General features: G+C 44.9%; 1 protein-coding gene across 1 annotated transcript in view; it reads left to right on the top strand.

Moving 5' to 3' along the window:
• Window positions 1-20,056, top strand: part of nav3 (neuron navigator 3) — a 182,274-nt gene extending 162,218 nt beyond the window's left edge. The window contains exons 24-40 of the mRNA XM_070929387.1: window positions 2,320-2,403; window positions 3,504-3,615; window positions 4,586-4,710; window positions 7,831-7,997; window positions 8,238-8,306; window positions 9,691-9,844; window positions 11,424-11,610; window positions 13,303-13,400; window positions 13,500-13,595; window positions 14,496-14,664; window positions 14,877-15,112; window positions 15,482-15,636; window positions 15,819-15,890; window positions 16,390-16,586; window positions 16,815-16,933; window positions 17,381-17,584; window positions 19,425-20,056. Of these exons, the coding sequence (XP_070785488.1) occupies window positions 2,320-2,403; window positions 3,504-3,615; window positions 4,586-4,710; window positions 7,831-7,997; window positions 8,238-8,306; window positions 9,691-9,844; window positions 11,424-11,610; window positions 13,303-13,400; window positions 13,500-13,595; window positions 14,496-14,664; window positions 14,877-15,112; window positions 15,482-15,636; window positions 15,819-15,890; window positions 16,390-16,586; window positions 16,815-16,933; window positions 17,381-17,584; window positions 19,425-19,544 (2,364 nt within the window). The 3' untranslated portion in view covers window positions 19,545-20,056. The remainder of the gene's footprint in view (window positions 1-2,319; window positions 2,404-3,503; window positions 3,616-4,585; window positions 4,711-7,830; window positions 7,998-8,237; window positions 8,307-9,690; window positions 9,845-11,423; window positions 11,611-13,302; window positions 13,401-13,499; window positions 13,596-14,495; window positions 14,665-14,876; window positions 15,113-15,481; window positions 15,637-15,818; window positions 15,891-16,389; window positions 16,587-16,814; window positions 16,934-17,380; window positions 17,585-19,424) is intronic.
• Window positions 20,057-20,780: the final 724 nt, after the last annotated feature.

Here is a 20,780-nt window from a genome sequence, read left to right as displayed (position 1 = left end):
GTCTCCTGTGTTTTCATCAGAGCCATTTTTGAGTGAGGAATTTTTGCAGTGATTGAGGTCATCTGATCTCATTTGTTGTGCCGCTACATACATAATCATCATTATCATTTTGAATTGAATTTGGATTTTAAATGAAGTGTTACGGCTGTGTCAATATTCTGGGCATGCTCTCATAGAAAATGACTCGCATTAAAAACATATTTGCTGCTGGACCGTCATGTTGGATTAAGTACATTCCACAGACGTCATTTCAATTAACGGCGTGTTTGTTTTTGGTTTTATTTGATCAAAACGGTGCGGAATTAGCAAAACCAACATCCGATCAAAGGGATTAAGAAGAACAAATGCTGCCTAACTGGTGAAGTATTGTACCACTCAGTATTTTCCTTTCTTCAGCCTGTGAAGGGGAAACATTTTCCTCCCTGGACTGACATTAAATCGGGTTTAAGAGTTCACACAGGCACCCCTCCTCCTCTCTCAATCTCCTTCTTCTTTCTACTCACCCTTCACTGTGTCACCCTGACCTTGTCGCCTCTCCCTTCCTGCTCAGCCCTCCCCATCCCTCCCTCTTCTTCTTACTGTTTTCCTCCTCCCTCATTTTGGCTGTATTCTTCCTTATCATCCCCTTTCATCCTTTCATCCCTCCCCTTCTTGCTGTAGTGTTTAAAGGATATAGCCCAGCAGTAGATGCTGGCTTAGACCAGTGTAGTCGTGACTGTGCGTCGCCCGTCTTCCTCCAACACACGGCCGAGCACGATGTCGTACGTATCTTTAGTGTCTGGCAACACCAACACCGATGACTTCTCCTCGTCCAGTTCACTTGTTTGGCCCACCGTCAACCTCTACCCCAGACCCCAGGATCAGGACGATGGTCAGAAAAACAGGGGTTCAGGGGCCAAGCGTGGCCGCCTGTGTCGAGCCCCAGGAGCAGGACAGATGGTTCAGCCATGGGACGCATTACAGTCTGATCAGCGCCTCCTTCGGGGCGGACAGGTGGGCAGCGGGGGTGTTGAGTCGGAGCTCACAGGTGGACTTGGACAGAGATTTGGAGTTGGAGAGATGAGCTGGAACAGTTGGCATTTCTAAAGGTCAAGACCTTTGCTGTTTCAGCCAGGGACACAGAGTGGAAGAGGCAGCTCAGGGTGCTACTGTGTGTGTGTGTGTGTGTGTGTGTGTGTGTTCTAGATTTATGAGATGCTAATGTCCTCACAAGGATAGAAAGATGAGGAATATTTTGGGGCTAGATTGCACATTTGGGAAGAAATTAAATTAAATTCTGTAAATAAAGTCCTCGAAAGTATAATAATACAAATGAGTGTGTGTGTGTGTGTCTGTGTGTGTGTGTGTGTCTGTGTGTGTGTGTGTGTGTGTGTGTGTGTTAAACAGACATTTTTTTCTGATCTGTCTGGGCATGCTGCCCACCTCTCTGTGACACACCAGGCCTGACAGGTGTCTCGGGGTCTCTAGCTAAGGATGGGAGGATGAGCTGGCAGCAGACACGCACACACACACAGATTTTACAGACTCAGAGTTTGCACAAGGACACACAACCATGAACATAAGGCCTCACCAGACATTCAGACATAAACATATATTCCAAAAACACATGCGCAAACAAATCCAGACACACAAACCAGGTCGGGCAGAGCAGATGGCGTGACGTCACGGAACATTTGCCGTCCTTCAGCATGTCGCCTCTGCATCTTCAGGTGACAGATGACGCCGGGGAGGGCAGCCCTCTCTGTGATATCCACGTCTTTCTCTCAGCACCGAGTGTTTTCTTGGTGGTATTAGTCCAGAAAGACGTTTTTGAAGCACGCTCAAATGAATGCTTGTTAATTCACAGCAATAAGATGCAACATACGAACCGCTGCTAGCTGCTAACGCTCCTTCAAATAAACCATTCTCAACATGCTCGATGTGAACTTGCCCTTGAAATCTGAGAGTGACTCAAACTCTCCACACGTTTTGGTCCTCAGTGGTCTTTGGCTCCAGCTAAAACTTTCTTCAAAGCTATCGTCGACAACCAGCAGCCCAACTTATTAATTCTCTGTGTGGGCTTTTTCTTCAAGGGAGGGCTTTTCTTTTTTCATTCAACATAAATATTGATTTACACACAGGCAAGCAATGATTTGTGTTTATTGTATTGTACATTTTGGCTGCTTATTTTACCATGGGTAGACGCCCATATTCATCTATGGAGTTTAAAGCAGTATTTTACATGTGTGCATGTTTCACTATTTTAATGTAGCTCTTGCCGAAGGAAAAAAACATTACAGCAACTGAAGCTGAAGACTGTGTTTGTGTCTCTCTGTGCAGGCTCACCTGGTGGCGGCCTTTGAGAAGAGCCTGAGTAACATGACCTGCCGCCTGCAGAGCCTCACCATGACCGCGGAACAAAAGGTACAAGAGCTTAGTCCTGAATTTGAAATATACTGTATATGAACTCCAAGGCAAAGGGATTACAGGGAGGAGAAATGATTAGAAGCAGGCAAGCGGTTTGACATTGAAATAGTTCAGTGGAAAGTAGCAATGTGGAGGTTGGCGGTTGCGGATTAATGGATATTTCTATCTGTAAGGTTCAGTTTCTGACTTATGACATTTTCGTTTTCACCGTAGGCCTTTCATGTTGAAGTTTCAGTTGTTGAATATTCCTCTAACTTTACTTCTAACCTTAACCAAAGACGTTTGATTTGCTTAAACTACAAATCTTTTTTGCTTTACAGGCAGGTAAAAGTTCCCAGTTTCGCATGTGCATGCAAGCGTTCAGCATATGCCATGAACCTAAGGCCCCAAAATCCATTTAAAACCAGCGTATTCTCCAAAAATCCTCCAGCATTGATCTCCTATCAATAGACCTTCTATTTTTCTCCATTTTCTTACAGGTTGACTTTTTTTTTTACCAACGGGAGGTTTCAGAAATGCTGGAATGGCGCTGAAGCGCTGATCACACAGCAGCAGCAATATGTTCAAAGATATATCCCTACCACAAATTATGAATACTTCCCTCTGTTCACACACCCACACACACACACACAGAGTGCTGACGAGCCCTGGCAGCTTTTTAATCCTCTGTAAATTAAAGCAGACTGGGATCTGGTGGGATGTCTTTGTTAAACAAGGCCATCCCAACTTTTAATTAAAGCAGAAACCCTATCTGCAGCCCCCAGTGGGCTTTCGGGCAAGGCAGAATAGGAGACTCCCTCTATCTGATCGTGTTGGTTCAACAGAGTAGAGCTTTTTTTTATTCTAAGCAGGTGGCGCTGGGGTTGGGGCAAGTCCACAGGGAGACTCCTATGTTCTTCATAATACCCTCCCTTCATTTTTGCCTCTCATTCCCTTCCAGAGAAAGCCATGCCAATGCCAGATTTCTGAATTTGTTTCCAGTGACGAAGCGCATGTGTTGTTTCCACACATTTGGCCAAAAGAAGAACAGTTTTTGGTGCGTCATCCTTTGTTTAAAAACGATCTCTCTCTCTCTCTCTCTCTCTCTCTCTCTCCAGGAGTCTGAGTTGGCTGAGTTGAGGGAGACAATAGACACGCTGAAGACTCAGAATACAGACGCCCAGACCGCCATCCAGGTGGCGCTCAATGGCCCTGACCACCTCCACAAAGGTAATGAAGAAACCAGCAGGGGATGTTGGACCAGACTTCTCTCAAGTCATCTGATATTTTGAGGCCTTAAAGGCCTTACTGTTCCATGAGCTGATGCATTTTTTTAGCCTGATTGGCCCCAGGGGGAATTGAACCCCTCATACTTGAAGTGCTGCATAGGTCAGTTTTGGGAAGCCCTGATTAGTCATAGAAACAACCTGAATCAGATGTGTAATCAATTTTGTATCCAACCTCCTCGTAGCTGCTTTTTCAAGTCAAGCTGACCCCAACATAGCGGAACACTGAGGTTACAATTCTTAAGATTTCCATGAAATCAAACCTTTTCATACTATTTACGGCCCACATTTTTTTCAGCAAAAGACATTCAATGTATTTACATTCAATAATTATCCCACTATGCAGTTATTTTTAATTGTCAGTGGCGGAGTCTGACATTCCCGCACTGGCTACAAATTGCCAGTGGAAACAATGCATGAATGTAATCCAGCATCATTTCATCGCATTGATATCAGCCCCTTTGCTTACCGTTGCCTCTCCTACAGCGGTGTCAGAGCTGTATCAAGTTACTGTTAATGCTAACCCAACATTTCCCACTGCTGCTAGTTCACATTACAAGTGTTTAACCGGCAAAACACGGGCTGGCTTTTACAGGACATGCGACACATTTGTCACAGAGGTTAGCACTGACAGCAATCACTCATCCAAAATGTGTGTAGAAAACAGATCTGAAATCAGATCACGGTTGCAATAATTTGTGGGTGACTTCTTTATTAAAATAACATGAGTTTGTTTGGCTGCGCTGTAAACGCAGTAAGTTGTAAAGTTGCTGTAGCATTAAACCTCAGTATCTGAAATGTTAAGGATTATAACTTCAAAGAGAGAGTAATACCAGCTAAAACATTTACACGACGTCAACATTGCAGGTGTGTCTTTTCAGTGCACTAAAGAAGATTGTTTCTGTCATTTCCAGACCTGCGAATTAGACGGCAGCACTCGTCAGAAAGTATGTCCAGTATCAACAGTGCAGCCAGTCACTCCAGCATGGGCAGCCTGGGCAAGGACTCCGAAGACAAAAAGAAGAAGAAGAAGAGCTGGGTAGGTGGAGGAAACTGAAGAAACTGACAAAAGCTGCAAAGAAAAGAAAGTGGACAAACACAAAAAAGGAAATCTCAGAAATTAAGGGCTCAACTGCAGAAAATGCCAGAAAATCTTACAGGCAAACAGTTACCCGTTACCCGCATTTTGTACCCTACACGTTATGCAGCTCAGGTGTCCTCATCTCAAACCTTTCCATTCAGTCGCAGCAGACATCTGGAGATTTATATTTTTTCATTCAGGTTTCTAGTCATTGTTTAGGAGGGGGATTTGGTGGTGAAAGACTCCTAATTCAAATTCATATGAATTATTCAGCGGCCGTTAAGCTAGTTCAAATATACTCCATATGTCTGCATTAAAAGATCAAATGTCTTCTTCGCATAGATGAAGACATTTTTGTGGATTTACGAAATAAAGCTTATTGTACTGTTGCAGCCAAGTCCCTAAAATGTAAAGGTAGAATCCAATGAATATTCTGAATGTACCTGCATATAGCTTGACTCAGGAGGACTTGGTTTGGTTGCGACTCCTCTTTATTTAATCCTCCAAATCAAAAGTAGTATGATCATTTCTCCACCAAATGACAATACATTTTTTTTATTGCTATGATTTGTGTTTCCATTCTTCTTCCTTCCATCTTTCATCCCTTGTGAAATGGGTGTTAAAGTCGGTGTTTGTGAGTCCGCCTGTTAATAATTGGTTGGTCCAATTATAAACCGGTCACTTACCTTCACGATCCACAATTTTGAGGTTGGAGCGTGTTCGTATGTTCTGATTCCCGTAGGTCATCTGCAAAGTCCTGGAAAGCGCATTCACCAGCCTGCCATCATACCCCCGTTGCTAGGTTACCGTGCTGAGACAGTGTCAGTTGAGTGGCTGAGGTGCCATCCAGCGGTGACGGCTGACATGAGGGTCAGGCAGAGGAGTCAACCACCCTGCAATTATTGCTTGAGACACACTCAGAATTTCATACACGGCAGCATGCAAATTAGGTTGGGAAGACGCAAAGTGGCCACTGACGTCATGGATACTGAAGTTCAGTTTGGAAACAGGGTAATAGCTGCCCAGAGGTTGGAGAAGTGCTGGTTGAATCTCTGTGTCAAGTAGAAAAGTCTGCTGTCAGTACTTTTGAGTTGAGTTCAGTTACTCAACGGGAAGTTTGAAGGTTTGAAGGTGGCTCTGTGTCCAAGATGCACTTTTGCAATCGAGCCTCGGACATTTGCTTCACGCAACACCCGTCTCGTATGTCCCTTTCTACTGAGGACTATGTCCACAAATACCCACAAATCAAGGCGAACAAAAATCCAAATTATCTAAAAATGCACATCCCCGACCATTAAAGCTCTCTCCTCTCCCTCTGCCCTTCTCTCTGATTTCGCTGTTCGTTGCTTCACTCTACAATAGCAGCTCAGTGTCCCTGGCTGGAGAGCTGTTATTTGCTGCGGCCCCCTGAGTCAGACAGATGACATATTAGAAGTTCCGTCTCAGCCAAAAGAGTGCCGAGCCCGAGCCAGTTTTCAGACTCTGCTGCAATGCAAAACGCCTGCCCTTGAAATGAAATGCACGCTAACAGCCCAAAAGTTCAGAGAGTGACACCCTAGCCTGCCGTGTTAAGTGAGCCCCCCCCCCCCCAAGAAAAAAAATTCAAGTCAGGCTCATGAATACAAATCAATCCCTTATTTAAGAAGCAATTAATTATTCATTTGCATAAATTCTGCCTCGCCGCACACATGGATAGAGTTGAACTAAGGTCACTGAGACGTAACCTGAAGAGCGGGCAGAAAAGCAGCAGATCATGCGAACAGAGTGGCACAGGAAGGATGGCATAATGAATAGGTAGAGTCCTTGGAATAAGGCAGGAAAGCATGTGACCTGCTGAAGTACGTGACCTCTGACCTCCCTGTGGAAGGTGGCAAAAATGTCCGCTCAGAGACTCACAAAGTGTTGTGTTACTATTCAGCATACACATCGTAACTGTAAACATCATGCATGGTAACGGAAATTATGAGGACTGTCATTGAAGTTAAAATCCATCCATCTATCCATTCGCTATAGCTGCTTGTCCTGCTCAGGGTAGCAGGGGAGCTGAAGCCTTACCCACAATGCACTGGATGATATTGAAACCGTGAAATAAAATGAAAGCACTGTGTGTTTGTGTGTTCTGTTAAGCGTGTTGATTTCATGCAACATCTTCTCTTATGTGTTTATTACCGTCTAAGCTTGTTTGCTTCCACTTACTGTACTTTAGGTCTCGTAAACAAAATGCACTAAACTACCATATAAAAAACATTTGTTTTCCAAGCACGGCCCCTTAGTCATAACTTTGCCTCAGTTAATCAAAATGTCGTTCTGTAGCATGAAGTACCCAACAAGCTTTTTTTAAGTTCAGAACCGCAACCTTATACAATTGATTAGTGCAGCTTTAAGATTTAACAATGTGCTTCCTTGTCATGCCAGTAAGCATTTTGGGCAAGCAGTCATTTTTTAAGTGGTGGACACCCGTGTTTCCTCTCACAGGGTGTCAAAAAGGGTGTGTTGAAGTGAGCAGGAGAGTGTGTGTGTGTTTGTGTGGCTTAACGTTGGGTGTGTTTTGCGTCTTCAGGTGGCTGACTCCATCCCGGCTCAGGTCAGTGGCTCCCAGTGTGTCTTCTGTATGTGTGCTGTGGTTGCTCCCCCATTCTCCCGTCCTTCGCTCCCTTATTCGTTCCTTCTTCCCCTCTCAGAGCAACTTCTTCTCTCCCTTTTTCTGGAAACGTCCGCATGGAATACGGCAACCCTCCCCTCCCCTCCCCTGCCCTGCCCCCGTGTTCATCTCTTCTCCTTTTCCTGCCCCCCTTGTTCATTTTGATTGCCTGTTCAGCCTCATTTATAGGGTCATTTTAAAAAAGCCTGGTCCCCTCTTTCTCCCTCTTTTATTCCCATCTCTACTTACGGCCTTGCTTTTTGCCTCCCTCTTTACCTAAACCAGACAGTGACCGTTGCTTGGAAACAGCACGGAGTGACTTCCTGATTTTTTGCAGGATGTGATGTCACCAGAACTTATCTCTTTGAACTGTAGAGGTTGTGGGTGGGCGATATTGACGTCTTCGTCCCTGCGTATTTGTGTTATCCGTCTTGCAGTTGCGCAGCTCCTTCAAGCAGGCGTTCAGCAAGAAGAAAACCAAATCCCAGTCGGCCCATGACGAGATGGAGGAGATGACCGACTCGCTGCCATCCTCGCCCAAACTGCAGCACGACAACAGGCAAGGCAGCATCGCCACCCTGCATTCCTCGCCCTCCACCACAGAGTGAGTTTTTACACATATATACTTATATACACAGGTAATTCTCTCCCCTTCTGCATATACAGTTAGCTGTTTTGTTCCTTTTTCATATTTAAGTTTAATTCTTTTCACTGTTATTTTGTTTTGTTTTCACAAATGTCTGTTAATCCTCACCTCACCATTCTTTTATCTCTTTCCTGACCTCTCTGCTCATCCTTTTCTTGAACGTCTCTCCACCTGCTGTAGCAAGTGCGTTTGCGATAGCAAGTCCTCCCCCATTTGGACACCAAAGAAAAAGCAAAATGGTCATGTGGTCTACAAGCACAGATCTCGGTAATAGGCGCTGTGTGGCATGCTCCCAGGGAGTGTGTGTGCAGTGGGGGGTGTGTTGGTGTGACTTTCTTCTGCATCTGAATGCCACGAACTCCTCGGCATGTCAGAGGTGATGATCTCTGTGGTTCACAGACCTCTGAAGTGTCCAGTTCATGAAAAGTCGCAGTAATAATGATAAAAATGATAATAATAGTAATATCTTTATTTATATAGCACTTAACAAAACAAAGTTACAAAGTGCTTCACATAGTCAGCAGAGAACACATAAAACATAACAGAGAAACACATAAAACAGCAATAAAAGAATCAAAGTACAAAACGAACCACATAAAGAAATGAAAAATGGCACAACCCATAAACAGAATAAAAACTAGAATCCAATGAAATCAGAGGAAGGTGGTGCAATAAAAGTACATCTTAAAAGAAACCACTGACTCAGCCTGCCGTACTTCCTCAGGGAGGGTGTTCCAGAGCCTTGGGGCTGTTATTTCAAAAGCTCTGTGTCCCCCTTAGTCTTCAGCCGAGAGTCTGGAACAGATAAAAGGCCCCTGCCAGAGGATCTCAAAGTGGGAGTGGGGTCGTACGGGGATAAAAGATCAGAGCTATACTGAGTACATTTAGTACCTTGTAAGTTATTAAAATGACTTAAAATCAATTCTAAAACATACAGGGAGCCAGTGTAAAGAGGCTGACACAGGGGTGATGTGTTCACTCTGGTTAAATGCTACAGTTACAGTTACCCGGGCATGATGAGATAAAAGCATGTCAAAGAGTTTCTGGATCTTTAAAACTTAACATAGGCTGAAGAGGCTGAATAAAGGGACAACATGTGTCCATTTCGCCAAAACCAGCAACGAGCATGCAAGTACTGTGCACATCCCCTGTGCTGTGTGGCAGCCAGAGCATGTGGACATGTCCGCTGACAGATTCTTGTGTTTTTGACTTGCATCTCATTCTAGTTATTGTATTAGATCTCTGCCTGTCTATCATGAAGATAACTGAATCATGATGACCATAGCACCTACTGTGTATCCCACGCCAAAAAACATAACTGCAACTTTTATACTGTAGTTGTTAGTGGTCGTGCTAGCCAAGTATTGAGGCAATCACAACTGGAACATGTCTTCAGATTGCTAAAACAAATGATGGAGTATTGTAAATGGGAAGGATCGACTGTCCCAAATGTCCCCGTTCCCCATTCACCTCCATGCTGAACCTGCCTGTGCGGTTTTCACCGCCGACTTCAGCTTCCCTCTGAACTGCCGCTCTCTTGTTTCCTTTAAGTGTGTATTCTTTTTCTCTCTCAGATTGTGTGAGTGTTTGGTATAACCCTCGAGGTGACCCCCCCCCCCCCCCCACTCCCTGTGTGTAATCCCGGTTGCAGGCTGTGCGAATGCACCGAAGCTGAGGCTGAAATCGTCCTCCAGCTGAAGAACGAGCTGAGGGAGAAGGAGCTCAAGCTCACAGACATCCGCCTCGAGGCGCTTAGCTCCGCCCACCACCTGGACCAGATCCGAGAGGCCATGAACCGCATGCAGGTGAGATCGCACTCTCCGGCTAAACGCAGGTCAGGCTTGTGTTGACCGACCTGGAGGCCTCTACTTGAGTTTGACACGGGTCAGACTGGAGCAGCGTGCAGAATTAGCCATTTGTCAGGAGATCATGGTAGTGAAGAACTCATATCTAAATATCAAATTCAAATTGGCTTTAGTTCTGTTTGCCAAACACGAAGGCCATGCCATCAGTCATGCTTATACGCTTCTTGCATCTCATGGAGAAAGAAATACCTTTGGTTGTGCTGCAGTTTTTTTCAGCAAAGCAAAACTTCACTGTCCGTCCAATTTATTCGTGTTAAAGTGGTGCGTTCCTCCCTGAAGGCACTGCAGAATGACAGCTACCAGATAGGAAGTTAACAATGCATTCAGCGGGTTAGTGGATGGCTGACAGGGCACCAGTGGGGCACCAGTGGGGCACCAGTGGGGCGCCAGGAGGGCTGTGGGCAAACTAGCTGATCTTACACACAAACAAACACACACTCACTGACATAGAGTCTCATACTATATCTGTACACCTAACACTGTTCCAGGTTAGCTATTTGATTGTAGTTCATGATATTGTTTCAGGCCTTCGTTCTCCTCGGGTGGTCAGGAAAACCTTATAGCCCCTTTTCAACCCATAAGTTCCAGAAACTATGGAACCAGAGGAACTCATCTCAGGAACTAAAGTAGGAATAAATGTTCGCAGTCACCTCTAGACCCAGCAAAGATGACTACAAAAAAAGAAAATGTAATAATTAATGACAGTAAGGAAATCAGTTTTACTTACAGTATTAATGGAATAGTTTGACATTTAAATTCGATGAGAAGATCGATACCACTCTCATGTCTGTCCGGTAAATATGAAGCTGGAGTCAGCATCCGGTGAGCTTAGCTTAGCGTAAACACAGGAACATGTCTGAAAGTCTGAATTTTTTGGAAGAGTGATACAAGGAGGCTAGCTTTCCAGCTATCACTAAGCACACTGAGCCAGCATGCTGTAACATCTCCAAAACTGACAATCAATAAATGTCTTGTCGTTGTCTCAGTCGTCGAATAAGCTGTCAAGGTGAACACACATCAGAAAGCTGAGATGAAGTTGTTTAACTGCCCATGAAGCCGAATAAAAAGATACAATGTGAAGTGTTCTGCCTGCAAATACACGGATTTGATTTATTTATAGAATTCTCATTGATGTATTGCATTGGTATGCCACCCATCAGTTCAAAGTATAATGTTCAGAGGTGCTGCGTCATTTCATATTCTTAAAAGAAGCACAAGTTCAAAGAACATCACCATAAATGTCTCAGTTAAGTGGATCTTTGTGGATGTGGATTTCCTTGTCTGCAGAAGCCTATAGTCCCCGCTCAGATCTGGGGATCATGTAAGGCTCCTTATCTGGGACTTACCCTTCAGTACAAAGAGGGCCTTGAAGATCAAAAAGCCGCTTACAGCACATAATTCCAATAATACTGATTCAGAATAACAACAGTGGCCAGCCTGAATGCAGGAGAATGACCGTCTGCTGTTGGCCCTGTTTACACCTGGCACTAACACCTGCCATTCTTTTGTCAATAAACAGAATGAGATTGAGACGCTGAAAGCGGAGAACGACCGCCTCAAGTCCAGCGGCAACGCCACGCCGACGGCCACGCCCGTCAAGACGGCCCGGCCGCCCTCCGAGACCTCCAGCACGTCCTCGTCCTCCTCGCGTCAGTCCTTGGGGCTGTCGCTCAACAACCTCAACATCACTGACACCATCATGTCAGGTCAGTTCAGTGTCGGCACTGGTGTTTGTGTAAGTCAGCGTTCGCAGCCTGCAGGGGGTTTTTTTCTGAGAAGTACGAGCAGTGAGTGTGGGAGTGGTGAAAATAATTCGTCTCCGAATGCTTTCACTGGCCAATCAGGAGTGTTGAGTATTCAGCAGAATACCCCCAGAAACAGTATTTTTGTTTTTCGAAGGACTCATTTTTTTCTTTCAAAGCTGTTGGCAGGTGCATTCAGCTATTAAGAATGAAACCTCCAAGTGTGGCATTGTAAGAGCCATGTTCTTATGTCTGGTTAAGCCGTAGGACACACTTTATGGTCTGCAGCAGCTCTCAGGGCAGTGAAGTTTTTTTTCCTGTGGCATCAAGTTGGATTAGCTCTCTCTATACTTTCCTCAATAAATATGAGAGAATTGTGTTTGCGGAGGGAAATGATTCAGAGGAGCCGCATGAAATGATGAAATAGCTGCTCTCTCTACTGCGAGGGCTCATGACACAGCAGGACACACACACACACACACACATGAACATGCTGACAATCTCTCCAGGCCTGCTCCGTTTGAGGAGTGAAAGAGTTTTGTCCCTCTCACTTGTCCTGTAATTAACATAGAAGGCGCAGCTCTCTCAGAGGACTTCTGCCCTCGTTAATTGATGGAGGGATGAGCCGAGAGCGATGACGCGTGGGAAGACGAGTGGGCCAGCGGGCCGTTATCGCCGCAACACAGAGCCCTCAGCTGAGGGAAGCCAGCCGCATGCAAAGTACCCCCTTCCCTTCTCCAAAATGGAGTCTGGGAAAAATACAGAATGAACAGAGACCTATGGTGGGAGTTGTTGTGATTGTTGTCAAAGGTTAAAGGTGGCAGGAAGCGAAACAAATAAGTCCAACTGGATTAACAGTGGGTCACATGACTACTTGCATGTGAAAGCTGTCGCTCGCCGTGACAAACCCGCAGAGGATTTTCACCTGCCGCTGCAGTTCCCCCTCGGCATAGCCTTGTTTTTGCCTGCTGTTTTCAGAGGGAAAACTTTAGAAGCCCACTGTGCGCTACCTGTCCAGTGCCAAACCATAGACAGACAGACAGGCAAAGTTGGCGGCTAGCTGGAGAACATAGTGGAGCATTTAGCAGCTAAAGAGCCACATATTCTCCTCCGGAGTTTGTGGAGACTAAAGATAGAGCTAAAAGAGAGTTAATGTTGGACAAGGTGGCCGGAGACACGACTCCAAATGAATGCAAATCTTTACATGCATGGCCAGGTTAATGAACTGTCTCTCCCCTTGGTTGCTTAGCGATTTTGTCCCACTGCTGTCATGGCAAATCCCCAAACCTCCAACTGACTAAATGTTCAGCTCTCAACAAATACCTCAAATGAACCTGTGATTTCCCACCTTGACTCATTCTTCTAAAAGGATTCTCGTCTCTCTCCCTTAGATTGTATTTAATTTCCTAACACACAGTGGTTCTTACATTAGCATTCTGTGCACTCACTAGTAAACGCTCCGCATGAAAACATCGATTAAAAGTAAAAGTCATTATCACATGAAAGGAACCCATTAGCTATCTTTTACTTCGGAGTCTGTTTGTCCATTTCCAGCTGTAATTTGCCAGCAGGCAGAGTGAGGGTTTGTTTTTAATGAATCAAGGCTCTGGCAGATTAAAGTCGGTGGTGTTTCCTAACAGAAAGTTTTGTTTTCAGATATTCTGCTAGATGACAGCTACGAGGGCAATCTACGCAAAGAGGGCCGCAGTGTGCGAATAGTGGTTACCATCAGCAGCGGGCCAAAAACCACCAAGGTCAGTGGGCGTAGATTTGACATTATTTCTGTTTTCCTTCTGCCTGCGATCTTACTTGCTCTGACTCCTGTTGTTTTAATGACTTTGACAACTCGTCAGGGTAAACAAAGCCAGGAGTACCTGATCGGGTCTATAGGTGTGAGTGGGAAAACCAAGTGGGATGTGCTGGATGGAGTCATCCGACGCCTCTTCAAGGTAAACAGATATCAGTTATTTAGGCAAAGAGTAGGTTTCTATTACTACAGACACTAACTGATAACATTAGCGTTCCATTTATCAGTAAGTCATGCCAATGTCAGGCCAAAATGTCTGCCGTGAGACATGTTTGTCAAAATATTTTAAAAGCTCTTACACCAACCAAACAAAGCGGTGTTGTTAATTAGCTGGATACTCATTTTCATGTGCCCACAAGAATTTGATAATTCTGCGCTGATGTTTGTATATGTGGAGTAGATGATTTGTCATGTGCCTATTCTAAAAAGGTGTTTAATAGGAATTAGTGTGACTACTTTTTGAGATGAAACGAATAGAAGAGAAGGGTAATGAATGCGTTCTTATTACAAATGCCGTATCCACACAGCCACACAGAGGCCCATATTTATTATAGGCGTTTTATGCCACTTGAGTGCCTGAAATTGGATTTTGTATGCCACATGCTACCCATGGATTTTGTCTTTGAAATTTGCCGGATTTCCAAAAACTTAAGAGAATTATATACTTACCAAAAAAATTGAAGAAGCCTCTGAAAAGCTGATTATGTGACAGGTGCATCGGAGGAAACCTAAGTAAAAATGAAAAGGCTCCTGCACATTACTGTCTCCATTACTGTACATATATTCATTTATTCATTTTTGTTTTGCTTTCATCAGGGATATCGAATTATAGAAACATCATAAAACCTGGAGGCCGGTTTGGGCTTTGGGCGTAAATGATGTCACTTTAACTTGAAGTCAAACCAGTTGCATCTGAGTTGTTTTGTAAGATTAACGGACTCACACTTGTTGTCCAACAAGAACCACAGCCTATATTTAAAGCATGATCAATAGTGCAGTTCTTTTTTTCTCCCACTGTCCTCTAACCCCTCCCTCCCCGCAGGAGTATGTGTTTCGGGTGGACCCTCTCACCAGCCTGGGTCTCAGCTCAGACAGCATCGTCTGCTACAGGATGGGCGAGGTGGTTCGCTCCCACGCCTCCGAAGTGCCTGAGCTGCTGCCCTGCGGCTACCTGGTGGGCGACAACAACGTCATCAAGGTCAACCTCAAAGGTACGGCAGCGAGGAAACGGGGAGTTTCTATTTCAGGATTACAGCTGATGTAGAAACCAGGTTTGGACTCTCAAGCAAAGTGGTTTGGAGCAGAAAAGTATATATTAACTTGAGCCTTGTTTAACAGTCTGATATAAAATATAACTACATTCATTTTGATTCTCTTTTCTTCCTTCTATCGGTCCTACTCCTTCCCTCCGTCCTCTTCCTAGGCGTGAAGGAGAACAGTATAGACAGCCTGGTGTTTGACACGCTGATTCCGAAGCCCATCATCCAGCGGTACCTCAACCTGCTGATGGAGCATCGTCGCATCATCCTCTCAGGACCCAGCGGCACCGGCAAATCCTTCCTGGCCGCCAAGCTGGCCCGGTACATCATTTGCCAGATGGGGCAGGAGGTGACCGAGCGCAACCTGGCCAGCTTCAACGTGGACCAGAATTCCAGCAAGGTAGGAAGAGGGATTCAAGCGCGGCAGTTTAGTCTTGTTCGGCGCATTGCGGCAGCGATCGTCCTTTGAATTTACATTGCTGGCGCGTTCACTCTCGCCTTATCTGCAGCACTTCAATTTAGTCTACATCTCCGAGAATGCCTTCCAACCACCCAGAGGAGATTCTCATGATGTGTGCACACAGAAGGAGATGTCAATTTTGTTCTTTCATTTTTTAAAAGGGGGAAAACCAATTGGTCATTACTTGTACTGCATATGTTTAATGTAAATAAAAGGATAGTAGGGACTCGGATCATATTGCTCCCTGCGAACTATTATTTGTCAAACTACTGCATCCAAATGAAAACCCATTAACGCTTTGTTCCCCAGGACCTGCGTCAGTACCTGTCCAACCTGGCAGAGCAGTGCAACTCTGAGGAGACGGACACAGAGCTCCCCACTGTGGTCATCCTGGACAACCTCCACCATATTGGCTCCCTCAGCGACATATTCAACGGCTTCCTCAACTGCAAGTACCACAAATGGTGAGTCGGGAATGCCTGAAGTCTTAACTAAAATAACTGCAATGTCAAAATAACCCTTTTTTAAGAATAAGTCTGCATCTCAGATTAAGTCCATCATCACTGGCCTAACAGCAGTTATTTTGTGAAGCAGCTCGGATGTGACCGTGGACATAATAATTGTGTGTGTTTTTGTCTCCATCCAGCCCTTATGTTATTGGGACCATGAACCAGGGAGTTTCCTCCTCTCCTAACCTTGAGCTGCACCACAACTTCAGGTTCGTGACACACACTTTAACACTTTAAATGTCTAGACAGTTTCAAGTGTGTTGTTTGCAATCTGCACACACGTTATGGGTTCCACAGAGAAATGACTTGTCGTCCTATTTGCTTTGCATCGTCTCACCTGCCAGATAATGTGTTTGACTTCATCCCTCTGTCAGCATGTTTATTTCTCACTGATTGTAATCTAAAGGCATTCTTCCACAGGGAGAGCTGTAATTACATCTCTTGGATAATTAGCCTGAAATGAGAATGAATAGACTTGAGGATCACTTCTGCTTGGCATGTTTGACTAGCTGACGATTTGGCAAATATAAAGTCATCAGAGGGAGGCTTATCATGGGGCCATAAGAATCTATTCTAGTAAAGTGAAGTAATCTCAAAACGTATTATTTACTCTGATGGTAGAAATCATCATCTGGTTTGATGGTGAGCCGATTTATCATGTAGCTCCTCTGCTCCGGGTTTCGCCATTGATCATCCGTCCCGTCGTAGGTGGGTGCTGTGCACCAACCACACGGAGCCGGTCAAAGGTTTCCTGGGCCGTTTCCTGCGGCGGAAGCTGATAGAGACGGAGATCCATAAGAACATGCGCAGCAATGACCTGATTAAGATCATCGACTGGATCCCCAAGACCTGGCAGCACCTCAACGGGTTCCTGGAGGCACACAGCTCCTCCGATGTCACCATAGGTCAGTCGCACGCACGCACACACACACACACACACACACACTGTTGTGTATCGGCTTCGACCAATACTGAAGCCTGTATGGTGTCTAATATTGGTGCCTGTGTCGGTCTACTGAACACACAAATATTGAGTATTATTATTATATGATTGAATATTGCTTGAATTCAAAGTGTAAGTGAGTTACATGGTTACATTAACACTCAGCATCTGGGCTCTTTTGTCCCTACAGGCCCCCGTCTCTTCCTGTCCTGTCCCATGGATGTAGAAGGCTCTCGGGTGTGGTTCACTGACCTGTGGAACTACTCCCTGGTGCCCTACCTGCTGGAGGCCGTCAGGGAAGGGCTTCAGGTACGTCCTGGCAACACTGGAAGATGAACTCTCTGGATCCCAATTTTTAAAGTTACCAGCCACTATGAATTTCCTCTTGCCACAGCAATTCTTTTGAAATAAAGCATTCTACATAATGGGTACTTTTACTTTTGATACTTCCAAGTGCTTTACTTGAGTCGGCCATTTTCTTCATGCACCACTGTGACTGGCACAGCTGTTTACATGATATGAGACTGAGAAGATAATGGCCACGCTCTGATTTTTATGTGACTTCACACCACTCTTTGGCACATCACAAGATGCTCATACTGTACATGAACGAGGTTGGACTCCTCTGTTAGTCCCTGTACACATAACCCACCACGTAGTGCTGGTTATTGGGAATGCACAAAAAAGCCAACATACCTGTTTTGAGTGTTGTTTCTTGACACATGTCTGTTCCTCCACTCTTTGACACACCCGCAGCTGTACGGCAAAAGGGCAGCGTGGGAGGATCCGTCCAAGTGGGTGAACGACACGTATCCGTGGAACGCCGCCTCGCTGCAGCAGGACGGCCAGTCCCTGCTCCAACTGAGGCCGGAGGACGTGGGATACGAAGGCTACAGCTCGTCCAAGGAGGGGGCCTCGTCCAAGCAGGTGTCTCAGAGTGACACTGAGGGAGACCCACTGGTGAGGAAGACACACACAAAACCCTTCTGGTGGTTATTCTCTAACATTAAGGAGCTTCTGGCTCATTTAGGACATTTAACAACATGTGAACTGTCACCCAAACCAAATGATTCAATTCAATAAAACAAATATGTCATTACATAATATTCATACAGTTATTCAATTCAAGGACGCTTGTTTCCATAGAAACCCGGGAGGACTCTTGCCTTGGCTTTTTCCAAGTTAAAAATGAAAAATAGAGAAGCTAATAAAGTAGCTAGGTGGTATAGGCTCCTGAACACAACCTTAGCACAAACACACACATACACAGGAGGATGAACTGTTCAGGGAGGGGTGAGAGAGAGAGAGACAGAGAGAGAGAGAGAGAGAGAGAGAGAGAGAGAGAGAGAGAGAGAGAGGCAAAGTGAGAGAGAAGAGAGAGATAATTAATTTCCATTTGGTGGGTTATTGCAGCCCAAGAGGAATTAAAGGGTAGTCATCCAAAAACAACCAGCTTGATTTAGCAAGTGTGTGTGTGTGTGTGTGTGTGTGTGTGTGTGTGTGTGTGTGTGTGTGTCCGTCCAGGCGAGACCAGTTTGCTCGCAGGTGTGCCGGGGCTCATTTCAGGAACACTTGAAGCAATGCACCAGCTGCAGCAGCACTTGTGCATTATTTAGACCATTAGCTCTGTTGCAGGGATGAGACGTTCTGCAGTTTTATTGCGGTGATTTACCACAAGGCTTTAAAAGGGCTTTCTACCACATGTTCACGTATAAAGACAAAGTTTGCGAGTCATTGGACTTAATAGGTGTTTTTAAGTGCGGTGGTTGGTCTACTCACTAGGTGTTCTTTCACTGATACGAGCAGGAAGGAAGGTCAAAGGGAGAGCTACAATGTTGACATCTGAGAGCCAGCAATTCCTTTACACCTGGAAAGCTGAGCATAAGTTGTTCACCAGAGAGGAACACAAACTTTAAGCTGAATTGGTGAGGGATTTATTTGTGTCCCTGCCAGTCTTTAAGTCCCCAAGGTGCAGGAAAGCCTTGGTTCCTCGTCATCGGTTAAAACCACTCAGAAATGAAGGTGTCACTTTCGCCGCTTGACCAAACTATTCGTTCCAGTTTTTCCAGGTCGCAGTTCTTGTGATCGCTTTAGGGCTCTGCATGATCAGGCAGCCGGGCAGACACTGTACAGATTGGGTCATGAATTTTCCCACCGCACGGGGAAACCTTTCGATACATCAGTTGTTGTTTGAGGGGAGCCGTGACGCCCGTTCAACAGCTCAGAGTAATTGTTGAGGATGTAGTCTTGGAACTGTCAGTGGTCAGTGTGAGCTCCACATCGGGGCCGGTCAGTTGATCCGTACAGCGTGAGAATAAAAGTCATGCCCAGCTTTAGAGACTGACTGCAGGCTTATATCACTAGTAGTTCTCTGAGGTCTCTATTTGATTTTTCCTTTAATATTGTGTCTCTATTTTATGTCTTGATACCGAAACTCTGACTTTTCTCATCCGACTTTTGTTACACAACTAAACTAAACCAACCAAATCCAACAGTGCAACAAACTACATTTCCATTACCAAAGTTGGTTCAAGCTCAAGTTTATTTGTAGAGCACACGGTCAAACAAGTAGTTTAAGTTTAAAGTGCTTCACAGAGTGATACAAATGCGTTCTAACATAGATACAGGCAGATAGCACACACACAATTGAAAAAATAAAAATAAATAAATGAACTACTAAAAACTTTGATTCTCTGATGTTTGCATACTTTATACTGTATGTCTTCTGTTTTCCACCCACAATCTCTGTTATTAAGGCGTTTCTTTGTTTGTTTGTTTGTTTGTTTGTTTGCGTGTTCAGATGAACATGCTGCTACGACTGCAGGAGGCTGCTAACTACTCTAGCACGCAGAGCTGCGACAGCGACAGCACCAGTCACCACGACGACCAGCTGGACTCCTCGCTGGAGTCGGCGCTATGAGACCAAGAGCAGCTGCTGCTGGGAGACACCGAACCCCTTGGTCACTACCAGACCCCGACCCCCCGACCCCTTTATAGTGCACAGATGTATGATATATGAAAAGTTTTATTATCCAAAATGGTATACCAACCATTTGAAAGAAAAACACCTATTTTTACATAACAATGGTGCAATATTAAATCAAATTATTGTATGTTTTAAAGAGCAGTAGCCAACTTGGTCCTCAGTGGTCGAAATGATAAAACAATCATACAAGTTGGATCCGTTATATTTTAAACATGTTGAATAGTTAGGTCAGCTAGTCCTTTTTTTAATGGATGTATAACATTTTAGAATACAACTTTTCATATATGTGTAGGCGGGACATGTCTGATAAGGGACAGTAGTTCCTCTGAAGTTCCAAGGAGTGAATCACATGTGTGCTCAGCCATGATGAGCCACAGATCACAACATTATTTTAACTTTGGGTGTCAATCTGCATGTCAGAAAAAAAGAGAACACCGAGAGTTTGACGTGACAAAACTGGATTTTTCTTTCTTTCTTTTTTTTTTTTAAATCCCAGATATATCTTCAGATGTTTACAGAGGGGGAGGGGGGTGGGGGGGCAGGTTCTGTTGTTTATGTCTTTCCTTGTTTACAGAGGTGCTTCTCACACATACACACACACGCGCACACACAGGCAGCAGGAGGACACTGTCCTTTAATCAGAGGCTTTAATTGGTTCAAGCCCCCACGTGACCAACAATCCAGCCTGCCAAAGTGTCCTTGAGCATGGCACTATTTATGCCACCCTGGGGCCCTGATCTCTGACCCCACCTATTGTGTGAGTGTTTGCAGGTGTTGTAATGCCCTCTGGTGGCCATGATGGAGGCTCTCAGCTCTTAGAAAACAGTGGCTGTAAACAGCTTTTCTGTTGTGGCACACAATGAGATTCATCACAGATCCATCTGAATGTTTTTGTGCTTCAATAATGTCTGACAACCAGCTGTTTAACTGAGCTGGCTCCTCACAAGTTACTATGTTAGAGTAGAGTGTAGGGCTAAGGGACACCACCCTGTCACCTCATTTGGGTGTCTTTGCCTTTTCTGAATATAAAGACAATTCTGCACCTCCATGATGGCACCAAAGTGGTTGATCTGAGACATTTACAAAGCCTCTACAGCCCAACCAGGGTCACAATAATTACATTTTCATAACACACACACACACACACACACACACACACACACACACACA

The sequence above is a fragment of the Enoplosus armatus genome, chromosome 22, assembly GCF_043641665.1.
Source record: "Enoplosus armatus isolate fEnoArm2 chromosome 22, fEnoArm2.hap1, whole genome shotgun sequence".
In the NCBI taxonomy this organism is placed as follows: Eukaryota; Metazoa; Chordata; class Actinopteri; order Centrarchiformes; family Enoplosidae; genus Enoplosus; species Enoplosus armatus.
This window is presented reverse-complemented; position numbering and strand designations above follow the sequence as displayed.